We start from the raw sequence: 19,071 nt of genomic DNA, 5'->3' as shown, positions 1-19,071 counted from the left end.
ATATCGAGAAGCAATTGAAAAGCCTTTGAGAGCACCTTTTGTTTGGAGTGTGCTGCTAGCCTCGTAGGTATTTTGCAACTTGCTCGACACAAGTAAAAGGTTTGAAGCATCAGGTCTTATTTTTGTTGTTTTGGCCACAATTCCTATATACCATGACAAATGCCTTTTCAATGGTCCATTGACCTGCAAACTGCTTTTAAGTCCAGCATTAATTTGCTGAATATTTACAGTGGACAGCACCTTTTGTTTGGAGTGTGCTGCTAGCCTTATAAGTAATTTACGACTTGTTCTACACAAGTAAAGGTTTGAAGCATCGGGTCTTCCTTTTGTTGTTTTGGCCATAATTCCTATATACCATGACAAATGCCTTTTTAATGGTCCATTGACCTGCAAACCTGCTTTAAGTTCACATTTGTTTTGTTGGTGCAGAGCTGTTCATCAAATTTCATCGGACTGATGGCAATTATGTCCAAAACAGCAAAAATGAGACGCAAAAGTAGTTAAAAAAATTCTACTATGTTTAACAGCATCATGCATCATGACCTCCTCCACTAACAAACAAAACACTAGATGTAAAAGTTCACACATCAGCGCAGCAGAGTAAGAGACGTGATGAAGGTTGATGGATTCTGTAACTATCAGGACTAAAAAAAAGAAAAAAGGCTCCTGCTGCTTCTTGACATTTTAAAGTCAGCGACGGACTCGACAGCTCTGATCCGTGAGTATCCCCTCTCGTAACGGTGTGAATTATTTACAAAAAACATCACAGACGTTTTTTTCAGTCAGAGGTGTATATTCACTGTTTTTGTTGTAAGTACAGTACAGTGCTGTTTTTAGTCATTTTACAGTCAGAGGTGCGTGTCGTACAAACAGTAGATCTCATGCAAAGAGTGGCGACAGTCGGTAAACAGTCTCTTGGTACGGCATACCGTCGTTAATGCTGCAGATTGTTTTGTTTTTTTTTTTTGTTTTTTTTAAACTCAGTAGAATAAGCACACTGAGCTTTCTACTGCCTGTTTTTAACTGAATGTGGCACTGCGTTCATGGTGACACAGGACAAAACATGTATCAGTGACAATCTTGTACGGTAGGTGAATCATTTTGCAGGCGTGCAAAATAAAGTTCAGAGATAGCAGCTGATCCACTTCATACATTCTCTAAGTGGTTGTACTCTAATGCTAAGCTAAATATATAAAACGGGCAGGACGTCCTGAAATCAGCATGAAGCAGCATGAAAACAAACTCAGGTCGTATCCTCGTCAGGCTAGAGCTGTGACGAGCCTCAGCGCTAACGGACATCTCCTGCTCAGGCTGAGCTAACGCTAATGCCTCAAATAGAAGCTCAATGAAAACAGCAAGTGGTGCATATTTAGTTAATGTAGCCCTTTAACACATTTAGAAAGCAACAGTTTGGCTTTCATTGCACAAAATGGCCGTCCTAGCTAGTCTCATGTGGCGAGATTTTGGAAAAACATTTGTTGAACGCGTTGAGGAGACACAGCTCGGACTCTAAAGAAAGTTGTTCGAATGACATTCAAAAATTTAACCACACACAGCTGCTTTGGTATGATGGTAGCAGTGTTCAAATATTAAACAGGGTTTTACAACTCAACACTCAACCAGAACAACGGCTCATTGATCATATAATAACACAGTGGAGACTACCAACCAACCATCCCTCAGGACGGAACAAGCACTGATTTTTCTTTTGTTTCTTTAGGACAAAACGTCTCATTCAAAGAATAACAGATTGTTGTACTGGAGAAATTTACCAGTTAAAACTGTTGTAAAGATCTTTAGCTGCAATATGATGAGAGAGTCTGAACGTCTTATCAATTTTGGTTTAAAACACTCACTGTTTTTCCTGCTATTTGTTTTGTTGGCTATTCTTTTCATTTAGTTGTATGTTTTCCAAATGGACTAATGCAGTGGTTCCCAACCTGTGGGCCGGGGCCCCCTGGTGGGCTGCGGATGTATTGCAAGTGGGCAGACAAATCATTTGCAAAAAAGTACAATTTTGGTGAAAAGGTGTAATTATAGAAAAAATATATCAATAATGTTATTAAATGTTTTAAAAAGAAATGATCTTTTCTTGTATTAAGGACTTTTATTGTGATGAGCCAATGATAAGAACTTTTCTGTTGTCGCCGGTCGGACCACATCGTGTACTTGTTTACTATCTCAGTCTGATTGCGCGCTAAACGTTGGCAACAACATCAATGGCAACAACTGGAGTATCACAATGGATGGCTGGTAAGCAACAGGAATTAAAATTATTAATGGATACGACTAGTGATCTCTCCTCAATTAAACAATAAAGGAAAATTGAGTTTCCCCTGCTTTCAGTTCATGTTCGATCGTTATTGTTAAAATAAAAAGTGCTCTGAGAAGCAACATTCAGCCTCCATACTGTTATTGGGTTGGATGTGGGCCGCCAATACTTTTGAGATTTTCAAGTGGGACATGAGGTGGAAAAGGTTGGGAACCACTGGACTAATGAACCAAAAGTACATAAACAGTGGTGATAGCCATTGAGAGAGGGACCTCTGAAATCCTGCTGAAACATTTCAACAAGCTATTGATGTTGTTTTTCCACTATTCTTCAATATCAGTATTTGTAGTGGAAAATCTTTTATGTCTAAAGCAACGGTTTTCAAAGTGGGAGGCGGCCTCACCAGGGGGGCTCAGTGAACCGAAAGGTAAGTCATTACATTAGTTATCAAAGGGATTCCGTCTATGGGATCAAATAACACAATCATGATAGGCATTCAGGAATTGAGCGAAACAAAGCAAGTAAACTAAGGTCGGGTAAGGGGGTGCTTTTCTTCCTCTTGTTTTCGGATCAATATTAGGACGTCCCTAAAAACCAAAAAACCCAAACACCATAAAATGCAGATTTTCACAGCTTGGTCAATGAATGTACGAAGTTTCCTGATTTGACGGTGTTTACTCCTGACTGTTGGACGGTGGTTGCTCACGCTCTCCCACAATTTTTTTTTTGATATCGTATCTACCAGGAAACTCGCTTTTTCAAATTATTAAGACACGGTGACGAACTTTTACTAAAACCAACAAACGACACAACAACGCCCAGCTTTGTTTTCCATTGGATGACACGACACTGAAATAGACTCTGGCTACATTTACTATGCGTGCCCTTATGATATAACTGGTTCTGACTGTAAACTGTTATTCTGTCTCATTGCTTGTGAAATGGAGAAAGTGGCGATTAGCGCTGTGAAATGAGAAATCCCTCACTCTGCTCTAACTGGAGCCATTATGTGATTAAAGTGGTGGTTTTTGTTTATATTATCCCATTAATTAACTCTCAGCTCCCGCTCGTCCATCACATTGATTTTCTTTCTTTCAGGCAGCCATTGGTTCCAGTTCATTTGCATGACAATCACCTTGCAGAGACTTGAAGATAACCCCTCACATCTTTATTATCATCATGTTTTCTGGTGTTGGTTGGTTTTCCATGGTGGTGAGTTCAAGTCCCTGCAGGTTGATTCTCAAAGGAATTGAAGCCAAAGTCTGATGATAAGATTTGAGACCATGCAAACCACCAGAACCTCAATTTAAATAAGTCTCTCTCTTTTTTTTTTTTTTGCTATAACATCCGACATTTCACTTATTGCATCTGTGTTTTGCATCCATATATCGAGACCCTCGGCCCGGCCTGAACCCCCTCTCCGGTCGACTCAGTGATAAAGTGCAACAGTAAAGTCCAGCGGTCGGAAACTAGTGATGGAAGAGGAAGCACGATGGAAATAAGACTTTGATCCAAACACATGACGTGATGTCCGAACCAGGAAAACCTCACCAGAGACCGCCGCAAAATGGATTTGAATACCCAACAAACCTCAGAGTTTATCTGGTCACACTCACTGCCATTTACAAAAACATACAAAACTACTCCCTGGAGGACGGAAAGAGCAGTAGATGATGCATCAGACTGCCTTCATTAGACCATCAAACCCAAACCAAGGCAACCCAAAACCTACGATCTGATGGACCTTAAAGGCGAGAATCTTCAGCAATTACCTTACAGTATCTACAGCAACAAAAACACAACGTAAGACGAATCTTATTCTTTGCATTTTTTCTTTTTTTTTTTTTTTTATTACAGGTAGTGCTCGTGAATGAAACAGGATCAACCTTGTCCTCTGGAAGACCTGGATTTAACTCAAACACAACAACCCGACACCGAAAGATGCAGGATTGACAGTAAGACATTAAATCGCCATGACAACCTGCCGTAGCATCGACCAGCTGTGGTTTCCGAAAGTGTTTTTTGAGCTTGTTATCTTGAGATTGAGATGACTTAATTATTTCATTATGTTGAGACGACCTCCTTTCTTTATCCTCAGTTCTCCTTTTCTGTCTCTAAACTGAAACAAACAGGAAGTACAGATAAACATGATGAAGACACATTTAACTCCTGATCAATACTAAACTGTTCATCGATAACCTGATGATTAAATCCTGATCTCAGGATAACAGGGAGATTAGGAGTCTACAGCCATACTTAGACTGTGCGCCGCTATAAGCTTAATGCTAACGTCAGCATTCTAACATGTTCATAATGAGAATGCTAACATGCTAACAAGTTTAGCAGGTATAATGTTTACCATGTTCACAGTCTTAGTCCCGTGTGCGCATGAAAACGTGCTAATTAGCAGTAAACACAGAGTACAGCTGAGGCTGATGGGGATGTCTTTAGTTTTGTATTTAGGTACTGGACAAATCAAAACATTGACCTGATGATGGCGCTAGAGGAAAAGTCACACAATCACTAAAGTGTCATCACAATCTCTCCAGTAACTGCTGAAATATTTCCCTCAAAGCCACAAATCTCAGCAGGAGCATCATGGACACCTGAACCAAATTTAATGTCGGACCGACGGTCATCATCTTAAAATAATGAAAAAACTGAGTCATAATCTCCAGATGAAGATCCTAAAATAATCATTAGGAAGAACGACAGCGGTTCAAACAATCACTCGACAAACTGACACGAGGACCAGAAAAAAAGATCTCTTATTTTGTGTAACTATATTATTCTGTACCAAACAACAGCCAGTAATACTGTACGACGTCTCCCTCCCACACTTAGAGCTCTGCCTCCGTTTGCAGTCTCCTTCCAATCATAAAAAGCAGATTTAAAAGAGTCACAAAAAATCAGTAGTTACGCAGATAAACAAAACAACTGTGCATTTTATGACTAGAGCATGAGTAAGTTTCAGCATATAATCTACAAGGTTTTATTTCAGACGTGGAGGTAGTTTGTATTTGACCTCTGGTGACCTTGAAAGGTCATTTCTCCATTACAATCATGTAAATCTTTGTTCTAATAAAAATGTTTATTTGCTGCTGTGACCTTGTAAAATAATTTTGCTTAGAGCACCAGTTTTGCAAGGGGGACTGCAACCCCCCCCCCAAGCTATAGCTACCTTACCACCTGTAAGGTAGCTATAGCTTGTTAACAACATTGACAACTTCTGCTGTTTGTTCTATGGAATCACATGACTAGCTAGCACATTAGCAAACATTCTAATCACAAGCTAGCATGCTAGTTTGGTCCAGACCACACTCATTACTCCAGGAGGCTCCGCCCTGTCCCAGAGGTCACGTCTGAAATGTTCTCCATGTCTGAAAATAAACTTCATGGTTTACAGAAACACTGGAGAAAGTTTCGTCATAAAATGCACAATAACCTTCCGTATACAAGATTATCTGCTGCTCTACAGGGTGAGATTAATGCAAAGACACAGTTCTGTCTCCGGGCTAACACTAATGTACACGTCCTTATCATATGACAGCAAAATAAAACAGTGAGTGTACCTGGAGAAAGTGACCAGGAGTTTACTACTCGATAACCGTGAGCAAACGGTAATTTTCATTGTTGCCTTAGCAAAATAAAAAACATTTCATAAAACTTTCCAGGAAATAAATCTGAATTTATTTACGTAGATTTAACATTTGCTACATTCAGCAAAAAAAAAAATGTTGTCAGAAGTTGTGGAAGAAGTTTCAGGTTTTTTCTTTTAACGTTCTTAACTTGTTTTTGCAAAAATGTGTCTTTGTTGTGTTAATTTCTAGGGTTGAATGTTGTGTAGTTTATATTGTTAGTTTGTTTTCTGTCTAATGTTTTTTTAATATCTTTTTGAAACATATATATAAAATTGATATTGTGATGTCCTTTAATTTGTTTTCTGCTCTACTGTCATGTTTTGCAGTTGTGAATTTATTTAGTGAAATTATTATTTTGTCGTTTTATGAAATACCACTGTGTAATTTCATTTTCTAAAAAATGTTGCTGTGTTTTCTTTTTTTGCTAATTTTTTTTTCTTATATATTTGCACTTGTGGGCCACCGTACTTCTACTCAGGGACCCAGCACAGTAACAGGTTTTTTGTCATAAAGGCTGTGATTAGAGATCAAAGCGATCGATCGGTTATCACACCTTCAGACAAACCTTTCCGCACTCACACTCACACTTTCTCTTTTTACACACGACATTTAATGACGCGAGAGTCGGAGCGAGGCGTTCGGATCACTGGTTTTGTGTCGGTGAAGACGCGGTGTGAAGCGGTGTCGGTGTATTGCTCTGTGGGCGATGATGATCGGAGGGGGGAACGCCGACTCCGAAGTCTCGGTGCAAAAACTCGATCGCCGGGACGACCTGCATTCCTTGACGATCGCTCCTCCATTTCAGCAGGAAAGGCGGGAAAAAAAATAAAAATCAAAAATAAATAAATGCACGAATACAGTAAAGCTTAACAGTCTGTTAGCAGCCCCACTCTGTTCCACTTCCTGCGTCTTCTTCTTCTTCTTCTTCTTCTTCTTCTACTTCTTGTTCTTCTTCTCCTTCACAGAAACAAGAAGGAAATACTCAGTTTCACATTATTTCCACCAGTTTGCTCTGTGGCGTGTGCAAATCAGGTTTGCAGAGAGGCTTTTTTTATTTTTTTTAAGTTTATTGCATGGAAAATATTTTCCCGTCGTCAGCACTTTAATCCTCTTCTTCTGTTCCTCTGCTTGTAGTTGGTAGAGCTACGTGTGTGTGTGTGTGTGTGTGTGTGTGTGTGTGTGTGTGTGTGTGTGTCAATCTTACCAGCACAGCTGATAGCGCTGCTGTGTGCCAGTATTATGGCTTGGTGTGTTTAACTAACGTGTTTATTATCTGGCTCTCAGTGTGTTGGGTCCGTTAAGTCTGTTTTACATGTATGTTTGTGTGTTTGCGTTTTATATGCAGAGGTCGGTCTGAAGGAAACTGAAGGGACCCAAAAGCAGCAAATTACAAATATGAAATGGAGAATTTCTTTACTTTTTGTTTAATATATTTGTATTTAACAATTTTGACATGGAGTCCACAAATCCCAGTATGTCCTCCCAGCTAACTGGTGACATTTTTAAATTAAAGGCATTAAAATTATCAAATGATTTTAATTTTTATGGGCAGTTTAACAAAATCAGGAAGTGAATTGGGAATCTTTGTTACGGAGGACCAGGGATGTCACAGGAAAAGTAATAAAGCATTTCCTTAACTTAATGTTTTAATAAATATTAAAAATAGGAATTGTAAAAAGAATTTATAAATGAACTATTAATCCATCAATAAATACTTTTTGAAGAGGGAATCCAGATACGTATTCCCATTTCTAAAATGCTTTTCAAATTCTATTATTTATTCATGGCTTAATAAATGTATTTATAAATGGTTTATTTAATGAGTGTTTTATGCTGTTACTGCTCTGAAGTATTTACTGATGGACTAATTGTTCATTATAAATTGTTTTTAGAATTTCTATTGTCAAAGTCTATTAAAATATGAAATTGAAGAAATGCTTTATTACTTTTCCTGTGACATCCCTGGTCCTCCATAATTTGAACCATTTTTAAAACTTTATTAATCAAATGAATTTCAAAGTTTTTCAGATTAATCGATAATAAAATAATTAGTTAATTGCTGCCCATAACAAATTACAGTTGCTCAGCGGGTGAGCTCCACTGTGTGGGGAGTAGAGTGGAGTGGAGTGGGTTAGGGGAACCAATCCTGCCCTGGGCCACAAAAATGGTTTGACCAACTCTGCATATGTGTGTGTGTGTGTGTGTGTGTTTGATGTGTGTGGTGCATCAGTGTATTTCACATGTATGTAGGTCACATGACTGAGTCCGTCTCTCAGTTCTCTCAGCTGCTGTTCTTGTTGATGAGCTTGGCTAACATCTGCTGCAGATGCGTCCTCGACACGTTCAGGTACGAGTGTCTGCTCCGCGGGCTGCCGGGCGTCGGCAGGGTGCCGGCGTGCCGCCGCCGGGCCGAGTTGGTGGTGGCGGTGACGTGGGCAGGGCTGCTCTCGGCGGAGCGGCTCCTCTGAATGAAGCTGCCCGCTCCGTGGGGATACTGCTCCGTCTCCAGGGTGGAGGAGGAGAAGACGTAGGAGGCCAGCCTCCTCAGCTGATTGGGTCGCGGTTGGTGTCTGTCGTCCTCCAACTGCAAACAGACCAATCAGAGAGAGGGAGGGAGGGGAGGTTAATCAGTGGAAACACACGTTTGTAAAAATCAATGCTATGTTTTCCTATGGCTACATCCCAACACTCTGATTTGACTTCCTGCCCCCACTCTTTCCCCTCCCTGACCGGACGTTAGACGGGTGAGAGCTGATTGGTGCTCTCGCACATCTAAAGCCCTCAGCTGATTGGTCAAAGATCATGAGGGGAGGAGCCTGGGGAGAGAAGCTGAGGGAGTGTTGGTGTAAATCTGGCACCCTGTCTACAGTTACAGCTATCAGATACTAGATAGAAGCTAAGCAAAAGTTAACAGGACAGTTGAGCTAAGAGACTGTTAGCTGTGTGGGTTGCCAGATTGGTCAGACTAGCATCCCTCTAGCTGGAAAAATGGTGATGACAATATTCTCCCCCACAAAAGAAGCACTTTAAAAGGACACAAAGTCACCAGCACGAGCACTGCACATACTGTATCATCACTAGTCTACAACAGTCTGAGGCTGGACAACTGACAGATTGAGCTTTTGATTTCTGAAGGAAAAAAGAATTACCATTGGAGATGCAAAAAAGAAACAGGGAACACAAAAGAGAGATGGAGTCATCAAGCACACAAAACACAGACACACAACGGAGGAAAAAAAAAGGGAGGAAAATGTCTGAACAGAAGGAAAAAGGAAGAGGAGGAACAGAAACTCAGTGAGAGAACAGAGGTAAAGGACTATTCCTAAACTGTGCTTACCCCGAAACATCACTTTATTTCTTCTCGTGTTGTCCCAATGGCACCCTCGCTCTTTTCTCTGTCTCCTCAGGTGAGTCAAACTCGACATACTGTGTACTTTTAAAGCGATAGGTTGGGGGGCAAAGGCATCAGTAGTTATGTGGAGGAGGGGGGAGGGGGAAGAATTGGAGAGGAGTAAAAAAGAGAATGGCAGTCCTCGATGGCTGGCGGCGGAGAGCTCGCTCTGAGTCTAGCGGTGACAATCGACACGGAAATAAAAAGAGAATCGAAGCAGAGCTCGCTAGCGTCACTAAAGAAGGATCTGTGCCTTAAACAGTAAGACGTTACACTGCAGGTAAAGTCAAATATCAGTGATGATGGAATAATATCCAGCCTGTAAACAGCAGCCACCAAGTATGGAGGACCAAACCTGACTTATTAGTAAATAAATAAATAAGTGCATGAATAAATCAAATGGTCACATAAATGTAAAATTGAACTTAAAAAAGCATAAATGGAGAAAGAAAATTAAAAAAAGAATCAATAAATCACACCCATGAAGGAAAATCCTGCTGAAGGAGAATTAAATAGAAATCCCAAGGTGAAAATTAAATGTCCAATAAATGTGAAATCCAATAATTCCACATTTATTTTCCATGACACCAGCTGTGCATATTCAGGTGGTTAAATCCTGATTATTCTGATGACCCCGCCCTGACCCTTCCTCCAGTGCTGCCATCAGGACAACATTTACATAAAATAAAACAAGTGCACACACAAAAAAATAAAGTTCAAAATCTAATGTCATGAAATGTCCAGGATGAAGCCTGAATAAATCTATGATCTGTCCTCTGGCGCCACCTTCAGGACCAACTTTACAGGGACTCGTCAGGATGTTGTTTGTTCATATTTTGGCTGCAGCCGTGTTAGCATCACTTTATCCTGTTACTGTTGATTAAATTATCAATTTTTCATTTTTATTTTTTAATCACTTCACCGTTCTTTTTTATTTAGTCAGCTTTGATCCTCCATAACAAAGATAAGGTGGTCTGTTAAATATAAAAATAACTATTTTAAATTCTACTATTTAGACCATGTGTTTACCTATTTAGCCATAAAAACAAATATAATATTTTTTTCTTTCTTTGTTACGTTCATCTTTAATTTATGTAAGCCCAAAGGTCCTGAAAGATATGATTTTTTTTTTTTTAATCTTTTGCGCACAAAATATTAGCTTAAGAAGAAAAAAAAAAACATTGTCTTTCGGGACCTTTGTGCCTCTGTATTTATTTGATAAAATGATTAAAGATTTATGTTTTTTAGTTTTCAGAGATGATCTTGTTGTCATCTGTTTGTCAGTGAAATGCTTTAGTGTCAGTCCTTCCTGTGTCCATGTGATCATGTGATGTGTCTAATCAGCAGTTTTCAGGACAGATGAGACAAGTCGTACATTTATGAACAACATGTGTTTCTGGTTTTCAGGTGGACTTCAGGGTTTTCATTTTTAAAACTCAGAACACACTTTAATATTAAATTGCAAAGCTCCCAACACAAGCGTTAACATCACAGAGACCAGGGTGTGTTTTTTAGTGTAGACATGTAGAGCACGTTCACCACCCAACCATCAAGAGTTCATTTTTAATTCTGGCCGGTTGATGGAATTGATTATCTACAGCTGATAGAAACCTCTGGTGACATCTGGACATCTGTAGACGAACAACGAGAAACATCTGACCTCAGTTCACAATGAAAAAAAAAAAAAAGCTGAACTTTCGAGGATCATAATAAATCCAGAATGAAGCTCATCTGAAGAAAGTGGCTGAATGTGAACAAATATGACAGTTTCCATGTGGTTGGAAAACCTTGTCATGACCTCTGACACTTTACACTCCTGCTACGTGATATAAACATGTTGAAGTGGTGACAAAAATACTGTGTGGCCAGTCCAGCAGGGAGCATGGTTTCACAACCAGCCCCGAATAAAACCTTAACCCATCGATGCCAATTATTTAACCTAAACTCAATCTCATAAACTGAGTCAAACATGAACTAAGAATGTCATATCAAGGTAGAAATTCGTAGCCTTATTATGAGAAGATACAGCTGTCATTTATGCAGAATGAGTTTTAGTTAACATCTGTGACAGTTCAGCAGTTCAGGGAAACAGTCAGTAAAAATAAGTCCCAAAATCTGGAGGAAAAAAAACAACTGCTTCAGCGAGGAGAACCGAGCAACAACAAACTACGGCCTCAGAAACGACAAGTCGAACCAACATCTCTGAGAACGAAGAGCGTCTCCAAACGTCTGTACTGAAGAATCATCACACTCAGACTCAGGAGTTTATAAAGTTTCTTACAGGAACATTGTTGAAAACACAAACTCACCGCAAAATCTTTTTTTTAGCAGCTTTTAAACCTGAAATAAATCAGCGCAGGTCAGTGTTCGGTAAGAAAAAGGTGAAAGACGCGCTCTGATTGGTTTCTGACCAACTCTCCAGACAAAACTAATTTAATATCCAGCTCTCGACCAACAGCAGCAGTTTAAAGTCTGGTTCAGTCTCGATCACTAACTGCTGTTTTCATACTGACGTGTTGTTTCACTGATGTAATTTAATGTGGTTCTGTCAGAATGTGATTTTTGCACAAAAGTGTAATTAAGTCCGTCTGTAACTGGCTAAATTAAAAACCCACTGCCAGGATAAATCACATCCAAAGAACATTGTGAATCCAACATCTCCTCCATTAAAGCCGCCTCAGTCAGGGTAACCTGTGTGGTGCTTTACTCCGTTAATAAAACTCAACTGGTGAGTTTGTGTTTTCAACATTTCTTCTGTCGCAAGTTTTATGAACCCCTGAGTCCATCCTGATCCTGATCCTGATCCTGATCCTGATCCTGATCCTGATCCTGATCCTGATCCTGATCCTGACCCAGGACGGTAAATCAGGACGTATGGACTGTATGATGAGGAGTTTCTACTTTCTACTACTTCTCTGAATCAGTTTAAAAAGACTTTTGGACAATTTTTTTTACAGTGGCCCTGAGAGCTCAACACAAGAAAACAAATACACAGAGGAATTGAAAATTCAGTCTTACAACAAAGCGGACGTGTTTCCAGGGGACACTAAAAAGTGACGCACCTGGCTGGGACTTGTTGTTCAATGACAAACTGTGGCTTTTGAAGTTAGAAGTATTGAACAACAGGTGCGTCCCAGCAGGTTCATCACTTTTCTTTTTTGACTTAATCCTGATAAATCTGATTCTTGTGTCCGCTGCAGCGCGTTGAACTTTCAGGGCCACCGTAGTTTTTTTTTGTTTTTTTTTGAAGATGCTGAACTTCACCAGAATCAGGCTCAATCGAAGCGCTAAAGATCCTGTACATCATTCTCATTACAGCTTTCGAAAACAAGTTGCTTTATCTTTTTCACAACCCAACAATCCAAAGCCGGTGTTTTTAAGACGCTCACTTCCTACAGGATCTGCGTGCAGAAGATCATGGTTATGGAAAATAAACTATGGTTCAGGTATGGTTGGGGTGAGGCCACTAAAGCATTTGGTTAAGGTTATGATTAGGGAAGAATAATGGATATGGTTGATCAACTTCAGGTCTGTGACAGGACACAAAATCAATTCTCTACACGCCCGTCCACCACGCGACCTCCACGCGCTGAGCGGTGGCGCTCACGAGGAGCCAGTCCGTCTGATATGGACGTTAACACATTTCCATTCGTACACCATCCTGAACAGACTCAGTCACTGTATCAATAAACTGTGTGTGTGTGTGTGTGTGTGTGTGTGTGTGTGTGTGTGTGTGTGTGTGTGTGAAACAGCGAACACAGCAGATGAGAAGGATGAGAACATCATCAACATCCCGACATATGAACATCACGGCTGCAAGTTTGTGTCGTACGGGACACGTTCTACAGCTGCAGCTGCTTCCCATCCACTCCTTCACAATAAAACAATGGTCCAAAGCAAAAGTCATGGGAAAAAAAAAAAAAAAACCAAAGAAATGGAAAAAGATTTTTAAACTCAGCTCCAATGACAAACGAGGAGACGACGGCAGCACCGTTCACACAGCTGGACGGAGGAAAGGTTTTAATGTGTCACAGGCAGTCGAGGAAGAATCAGACAGATCAGACTGGAGCTGCACAACAGGACCTGACACCTGATCTGAGATTCTTCTGTCTACATTTGAAGATGAATGAGGATCTATGATGTTCATCAACTACAGACTTTTGACTACCGGATGCCACAGCTGCGTGTTAACTCACTCATAATGAAATGAAGCCGTGCATCAAATATTTGCTTCTAGTTCATTCAATAAAGAGTCACAGAAGAGGGGAAAAGCTCTGTGAGTTAACTGAGCTTGCTGAGAGCCGGTTCATATTCACGACTGCATGTGACAGGTGTGGAGCTGCAGGACGGTGCTGCCGTAAAAACCTGCAGACAAACTCCCGCAGGAGTCTGTCCGCCTGTCATCACTGTGACGTCTTTAAAGGACAAGTCCAGCACGACTCCAGATGTTGTTGCTCATCACCTCTGACTGGACTGACTGATGTTTTCGAAGCGTCAATCAACTGTGTACCAAGTGATCAAAAGGTCCTCCATGAGCAGGTACAGATAATGGAAGGATGGATTCATGCTTTCATTAGATTTGATGCTTTTATGTTGTATTTTATTATTCTAACACTGTATAGTATATATATGTATATTGAGCACTGGTGCATTTAAAAGGTTTGTGAACTAAAATACACAATAAAAGTTTCACAGAGGAGGCAACTCCTTTGTTAATGGGTTTTGTTGCAGAAAAATATGTGCAAATCCTCATGTGATAATGAATCTAATAAAACATGTGGAACTGACACTGTTCAGTGTTAGACTCCGCCTCCTGTCAGTCACAGCAGCTAGCCGGTGAAGCTAATAAGACAACATAAAAACACACTCACTTAGTTTAAAGTTGTTTTTTACCTTATTTATATATAACCACAGTCTGATCTGTTACCGTGCAGCTCCACTGCAGCAGCTGGGGGTTAAGTGCCTTGCTCAAAGGTTGTAATGAGAGGGGGAAACTGCTGCCTTTTCACCCTGATTTAACCTGAACCAACAAGTTTTTAACTTTTACCCACCACTGTCTGTTGCTCTCTGTTTTACCTAAAGTTTAACACTTATGTAAAAAGCTGCAAAATCATTGATACTGATGGAAGCCAAAGAAGGGAAATGTAAAAATTAGCAGAACCTCTGATCAAGCTGGATTTGTCCTTTAAGCTACATGTTGACAGACGGACAAATGAGGAGGCGAAGCTGCTGCACAGCGCCTCACTACGACGAGTTTTAAATTATAAGTCTGTGCAGCAGCCGACCACTCGATTCATCTGTCCACCAACATGCCATCAGAGAGCGCAGCTCTCCTCTGATTGGCTGGCTGGTTCTCTTACCGGTCTTTGAGGTCCAATGGGCTCTGACTCTCTCCGGCGGGGACGTCCTGATGGCAGCGAGTGACAGGGCGACTGGGCGGGGCTCCCGCCGCTCCTCCTGGATGCCTCCTCCTCCGTTAGCGTTAGCATCGCTCGGCTACTCTCCCTGGTGTGGGTCTTTGGACGAACGGCCAGCTCCCCTACTGCTGGAAAACAAGATGTCAGAGTTACAAAAGACTCAGCTCTGAAAATTCTTAATACTTAATTAATTAAGTATGGATTTAATTAACCATTAATTAAGTTTAATTAATGGTTTGGAAATTCAAATTTAATGATTTACAGACAATAATGTAGGTCTGATGGGTTTAATGTTCGATAGCTGTGTCTGTTAGAAAGACAATGTTTTAAACTGTCTCAGGTACATTAATCAACAAAAGTTTGATCACTTTCTCGTCATAAAAGTTTAATCTTGTTGAGATAATGTTTGTGTTACAAGAACAGTCTGACATTGCGTGAAAGCCCATCAAAAGAGAAGCTACCAGTCTCCCCCTGCTTCAAGTCTTTGTGCTAAGCTAGGCTAAACATGTCCTGGATCATCTGACTTACTTGTAGAAAGCTGATCTGCCCTCTGATGAATCACTGAAAACATCGTCATTGTGGTGGTGTGGGAGTAGCATTAAGTGTTTTGTTATCTGAGTTTGTATTATAAATATATTCTGTTATTCTATGACTTTTCTTGTTGTATTGTCTCCTGCCCAGAGACTGCAGATGGAAATTAGCTAGCAGCTACAAGCGTCAAGTAAATTTAGAAATTATTGGATACGGACAGAGCAACATATTCAGTTTTTACAGCAGTGTGAAGGTACATAAAAACATTTCAAATCATTGTGGAGCAGCGGTTCCCATCTGGTCCAGTCTTCACATTTCTCCTTGTTATTAAGTCATGAGGCTAACCCATCCAAATTTAATTTCACACACTAAAAACAAGTAAAATTGGAGCTCTAAACATTGTAGTAATGTAATAGCAGTTAGAACAAAGGTGTATACAGGAGCTCCTACCTCCAGCTCTGAGCCTCCTCCTCTCCTCCTGCTCCTCCAAGGGGCGGAGCTCCTCCGGCTCCTCGTCAGTTGTTCCTGATGTGGTTGGCTGGAAGTCTCGTAACTCCGTCTCTTTGTCGATGATCACCCACTCTTTGCTATCAAAGTCCTCCTCCTCGGCCAGCGGGACGGAGCGGATGAAGGCGTTGCTGTGCGCCTCCTGGTCAACGGACGCTACCGACACCTCCTGACGGCCACTGATGTGTCGATCACCGCGACAACCGGGGTCAACAGACAACATCTGAGCCGGCTGGGAGGAGTAGACGTGACGAGACGGAGAACCGAGAATGTCCATCCTAGACCTGGAGAACAGACAGAAAGACATGTAGAGACAAATTTGTCACCCAAGTCAAGTCCTGGACGAGTCACAAATTCTTGAGGACAAAGCAACATCAAGTCTAAAGTCAGTCCAGACCAGTCCAATTTAAGTCAAGTCCTATATCTCGTCAAAGGAAGTCTCAAGCCAAATGTCAAGGGCAAGACCAAGTCACATGTTCGGTCTTTAAAGACAAGTTCAGTTCAAGTCTACAATCAATCAAGAAAGGACGAAATCAAGCCTCAAGTCAGTCAACACAAGTCCAAGTTCGGTCTAAAGTTCTTGAGGAGAACACCAAGCCAAGTCTCAAGTCAGTTGATACAAGTCCAAGTCAAGTCTTGTCACAAAGTGCAGGTCTTTGAGGGAAGCCACAACAAGTTAAAAGCAACACTCAAGTCAAGTCCCAAGTCTTGACAAAGGAAGTCACTCAAGTCAATGAGGACAAGTCTACATCAAGTCTCAACATGCAAGTCTTCATTTTTGTGACTTAAATCTGACTCAAGTCCAAGTCTCAAGTCTTCAGCTCTGTTGTCGGTTTATACACCTTGTGTCATCCAGCCTTAAATAAAAGTGCAGGACACACTTGACGGTTGTTGCTGTTTATCTCAGTTTCCTCCCATGAAAAATCATCTTCTAGAAGAATATTCACTTTTAAAATTGTGTTTTAAGAAAGTAAATCTCATTGAAAGATTAAACAATATGCTGTCTCCTGCTCTGAAACCTCCTTCAGTGTTTCTTAAGAGTTTCATGTCACCTCTGTCCGTAGGCGTCGGCCCGGCCTTCAGCTGCAGACAGGCGGTCAGATTCAGGGCTATTGACCCGGCGGTACCGCAAAGACCGACCCTGACCTGTCGGTGACTCCGGCACTCCGCCTCGAACTGGTGACACCGGACACACCGACCGACCCGCCTCCTCCTCCTGAGCCCCCTGAGGAAGGACAGAAAGTGATGTTGTATGAGATTAAGATTAAACATCAAACCTTTGACTCAAAAATCCCTGTTCTGTAATGTGGTTCAGTTCAAACCTTGTTCAGGCTGATCCTGAGTCTGTTGCGGTTGAAGTCCGTGTCCTCCCAGGCCTCTCCCGTTTCTCCAGCGTGCTGGACACTTGTCTCCCCGGGGGGTCGACTGGGTGGGGCCGGGGGGGCGTTCTCCTGATCGCTGAGATGTTCGTCCTGCAGAACGTCATCAGTGTTCTCTCGTTGAAGATCTCCAGGAACCGGTGTCACGATGGCTCTGTGGACAGATACAGATGACTTCATTTCAGAAACCGTTTTACAGACTCAGGGGGATGTGAGTCTGTACCAGAGAATAATAACAGAGGGAGATTAGCTGTGTAAATGTCAGCGCTGAATCTCATTTGGAGGATGCTTCCGTGCACTCGATGAAACCTCCTCTAACACCAAGATGTGTTAAAACCACACACACCAGGAAAACATGGCCTTGATCATTTCTGTTTTAGATGCATTTTGAAGCCTGGAGTTCAAGAGTTTTGTTCTCTTCAGATTTATAAATGATAAATAATAAATAAATAATTATATTCCAGTATAATTATTTTCCAGTATATTATTTTGTTGCAGGTTACATCATTTGTTCATTTCCACACCTGCTTCCTGCTTCTTAAAGGAATCGTTTTTGCAAATTTGGAGCTGGAGTCAGGATGTGGTTAGCCTAGCTTAGCATAAATAACCAAGTTTCTAATATGGATCAAGCGTCTGGTTCTTACCCCACCATGGCGGCAGTGGGTCGGGTGTTGTGCTGTGGTTGGGTGGAGGCACTGGTTGACAGTGTGACATCACTTCCTCCCTTCTCCCAGTCAAAAGGCTCGTTCTCTGTGATGATTCGCTCCTTCATGCTGTTCTCAAACACTGACATCAGCAGCTGAAAATAACAGGACAGACTCATTGATCTGATACTAACACTGAAGCAGAGACATCCTGCAGACAGACAGACAGACAGACAGACAGACAGACAGACAGACAGACAGACAGACAGACAGACAGACAGCTTCCATCACAGTCAGTACCTGGTAGTCTGGTTTGGTGTAGTAGTCGAGGGCCAGGACGTGGTCCAGGAAGATATTAAACTCTTGAGGCATGTGTTTGAGCAGCATCCGATGGTCATAACGCTCTTTAATCTGACCAACTTGTTCCTGGAAGAAAACAACAACAAAAAAAAACACTTTCAGCTGCATTGAATTAACGAGGATTTATGCACAGCTTTACCTTCACACCTCTGAAACGCAGAACAGGTGAAGCTCATCAGGGAAACACTACAGTCGGAACCAAAACAACAACCAACGTGACTCAGTTTGTTAATAATTTAACTGGAATACGAGCTGCGGGAAAATGAGAATGTCTTAAATTAACATCTAAGGAAATGTGGAATATGTGGTGTACATACAGTATATTAAAATATATACAGTATATGATGAAATTTTATGTGATGTGTTAACGATATATATTTAATGTGTATATATGCAAGCTTCTTAAAACAACAAATATATAAAACTCTATATGCTTATATACGTTTTTCTTATTATTTCCTTATAGGAAAAGTGGTGTAAGACTTTTGGAACCCACTATATATAATATAATAATATAATATCAACATATATTGACAGTCTTTGGGATGGATATATATTTATGTAACATACAGTATGTCCAAAATATAATCATAGATACATACACATTCATATTTGTACATATTTGCTACACACATATGTTGACATTGTTCCAATTTCTAATAGGTTTCAAATATGATTTTTACATATATTTTTATTGTATATGTACATATAGTTCATATATGGAAATGTATTAGTGTATGGGTGGTTCATGCTCTGGTGAAAACTGTCTGACCTTATCTTTGATTTTTCGCCATGGCAACTGTCCAACAGCGAACTCCACCAACATGTAAAACAGTGACCACAGGTCGTCATGGCGACCCATTTCCTGGGAGGGGGGGGCACAACAAACACACATCGTGTCACTGTTGACGTACGACGCTGAAGTTAAA

General features: G+C 40.9%; 1 protein-coding gene across 1 annotated transcript in view; it reads right to left on the bottom strand.

Moving 5' to 3' along the window:
* ttbk1 (tau tubulin kinase 1) overlaps positions 1 to 19,071 on the bottom strand; it is a 52,816-nt gene that overhangs the window by 5,178 nt on the left and 28,567 nt on the right. Inside the window, exons 8-14 of the mRNA XM_022760683.1 lie at positions 18,915 to 19,007; positions 18,083 to 18,208; positions 17,783 to 17,937; positions 17,082 to 17,292; positions 16,812 to 16,984; positions 15,703 to 16,043; positions 14,665 to 14,849 (exon numbers count right to left, since the gene is read on the bottom strand). Coding sequence (XP_022616404.1) covers positions 14,665 to 14,849; positions 15,703 to 16,043; positions 16,812 to 16,984; positions 17,082 to 17,292; positions 17,783 to 17,937; positions 18,083 to 18,208; positions 18,915 to 19,007 — 1,284 coding nt within the window. The remainder of the gene's footprint in view (positions 1 to 14,664; positions 14,850 to 15,702; positions 16,044 to 16,811; positions 16,985 to 17,081; positions 17,293 to 17,782; positions 17,938 to 18,082; positions 18,209 to 18,914; positions 19,008 to 19,071) is intronic.

This window comes from Seriola dumerili, unplaced genomic scaffold (assembly GCF_002260705.1).
Source record: "Seriola dumerili isolate Sdu_G_001 unplaced genomic scaffold, Sdu_1.0 BDQW01000349.1, whole genome shotgun sequence".
Taxonomy (NCBI): Eukaryota; Metazoa; Chordata; class Actinopteri; order Carangiformes; family Carangidae; genus Seriola; species Seriola dumerili.
Note: the sequence above shows the minus strand (reverse complement) of the source record. Positions and strands in the feature narration are given on the sequence as shown.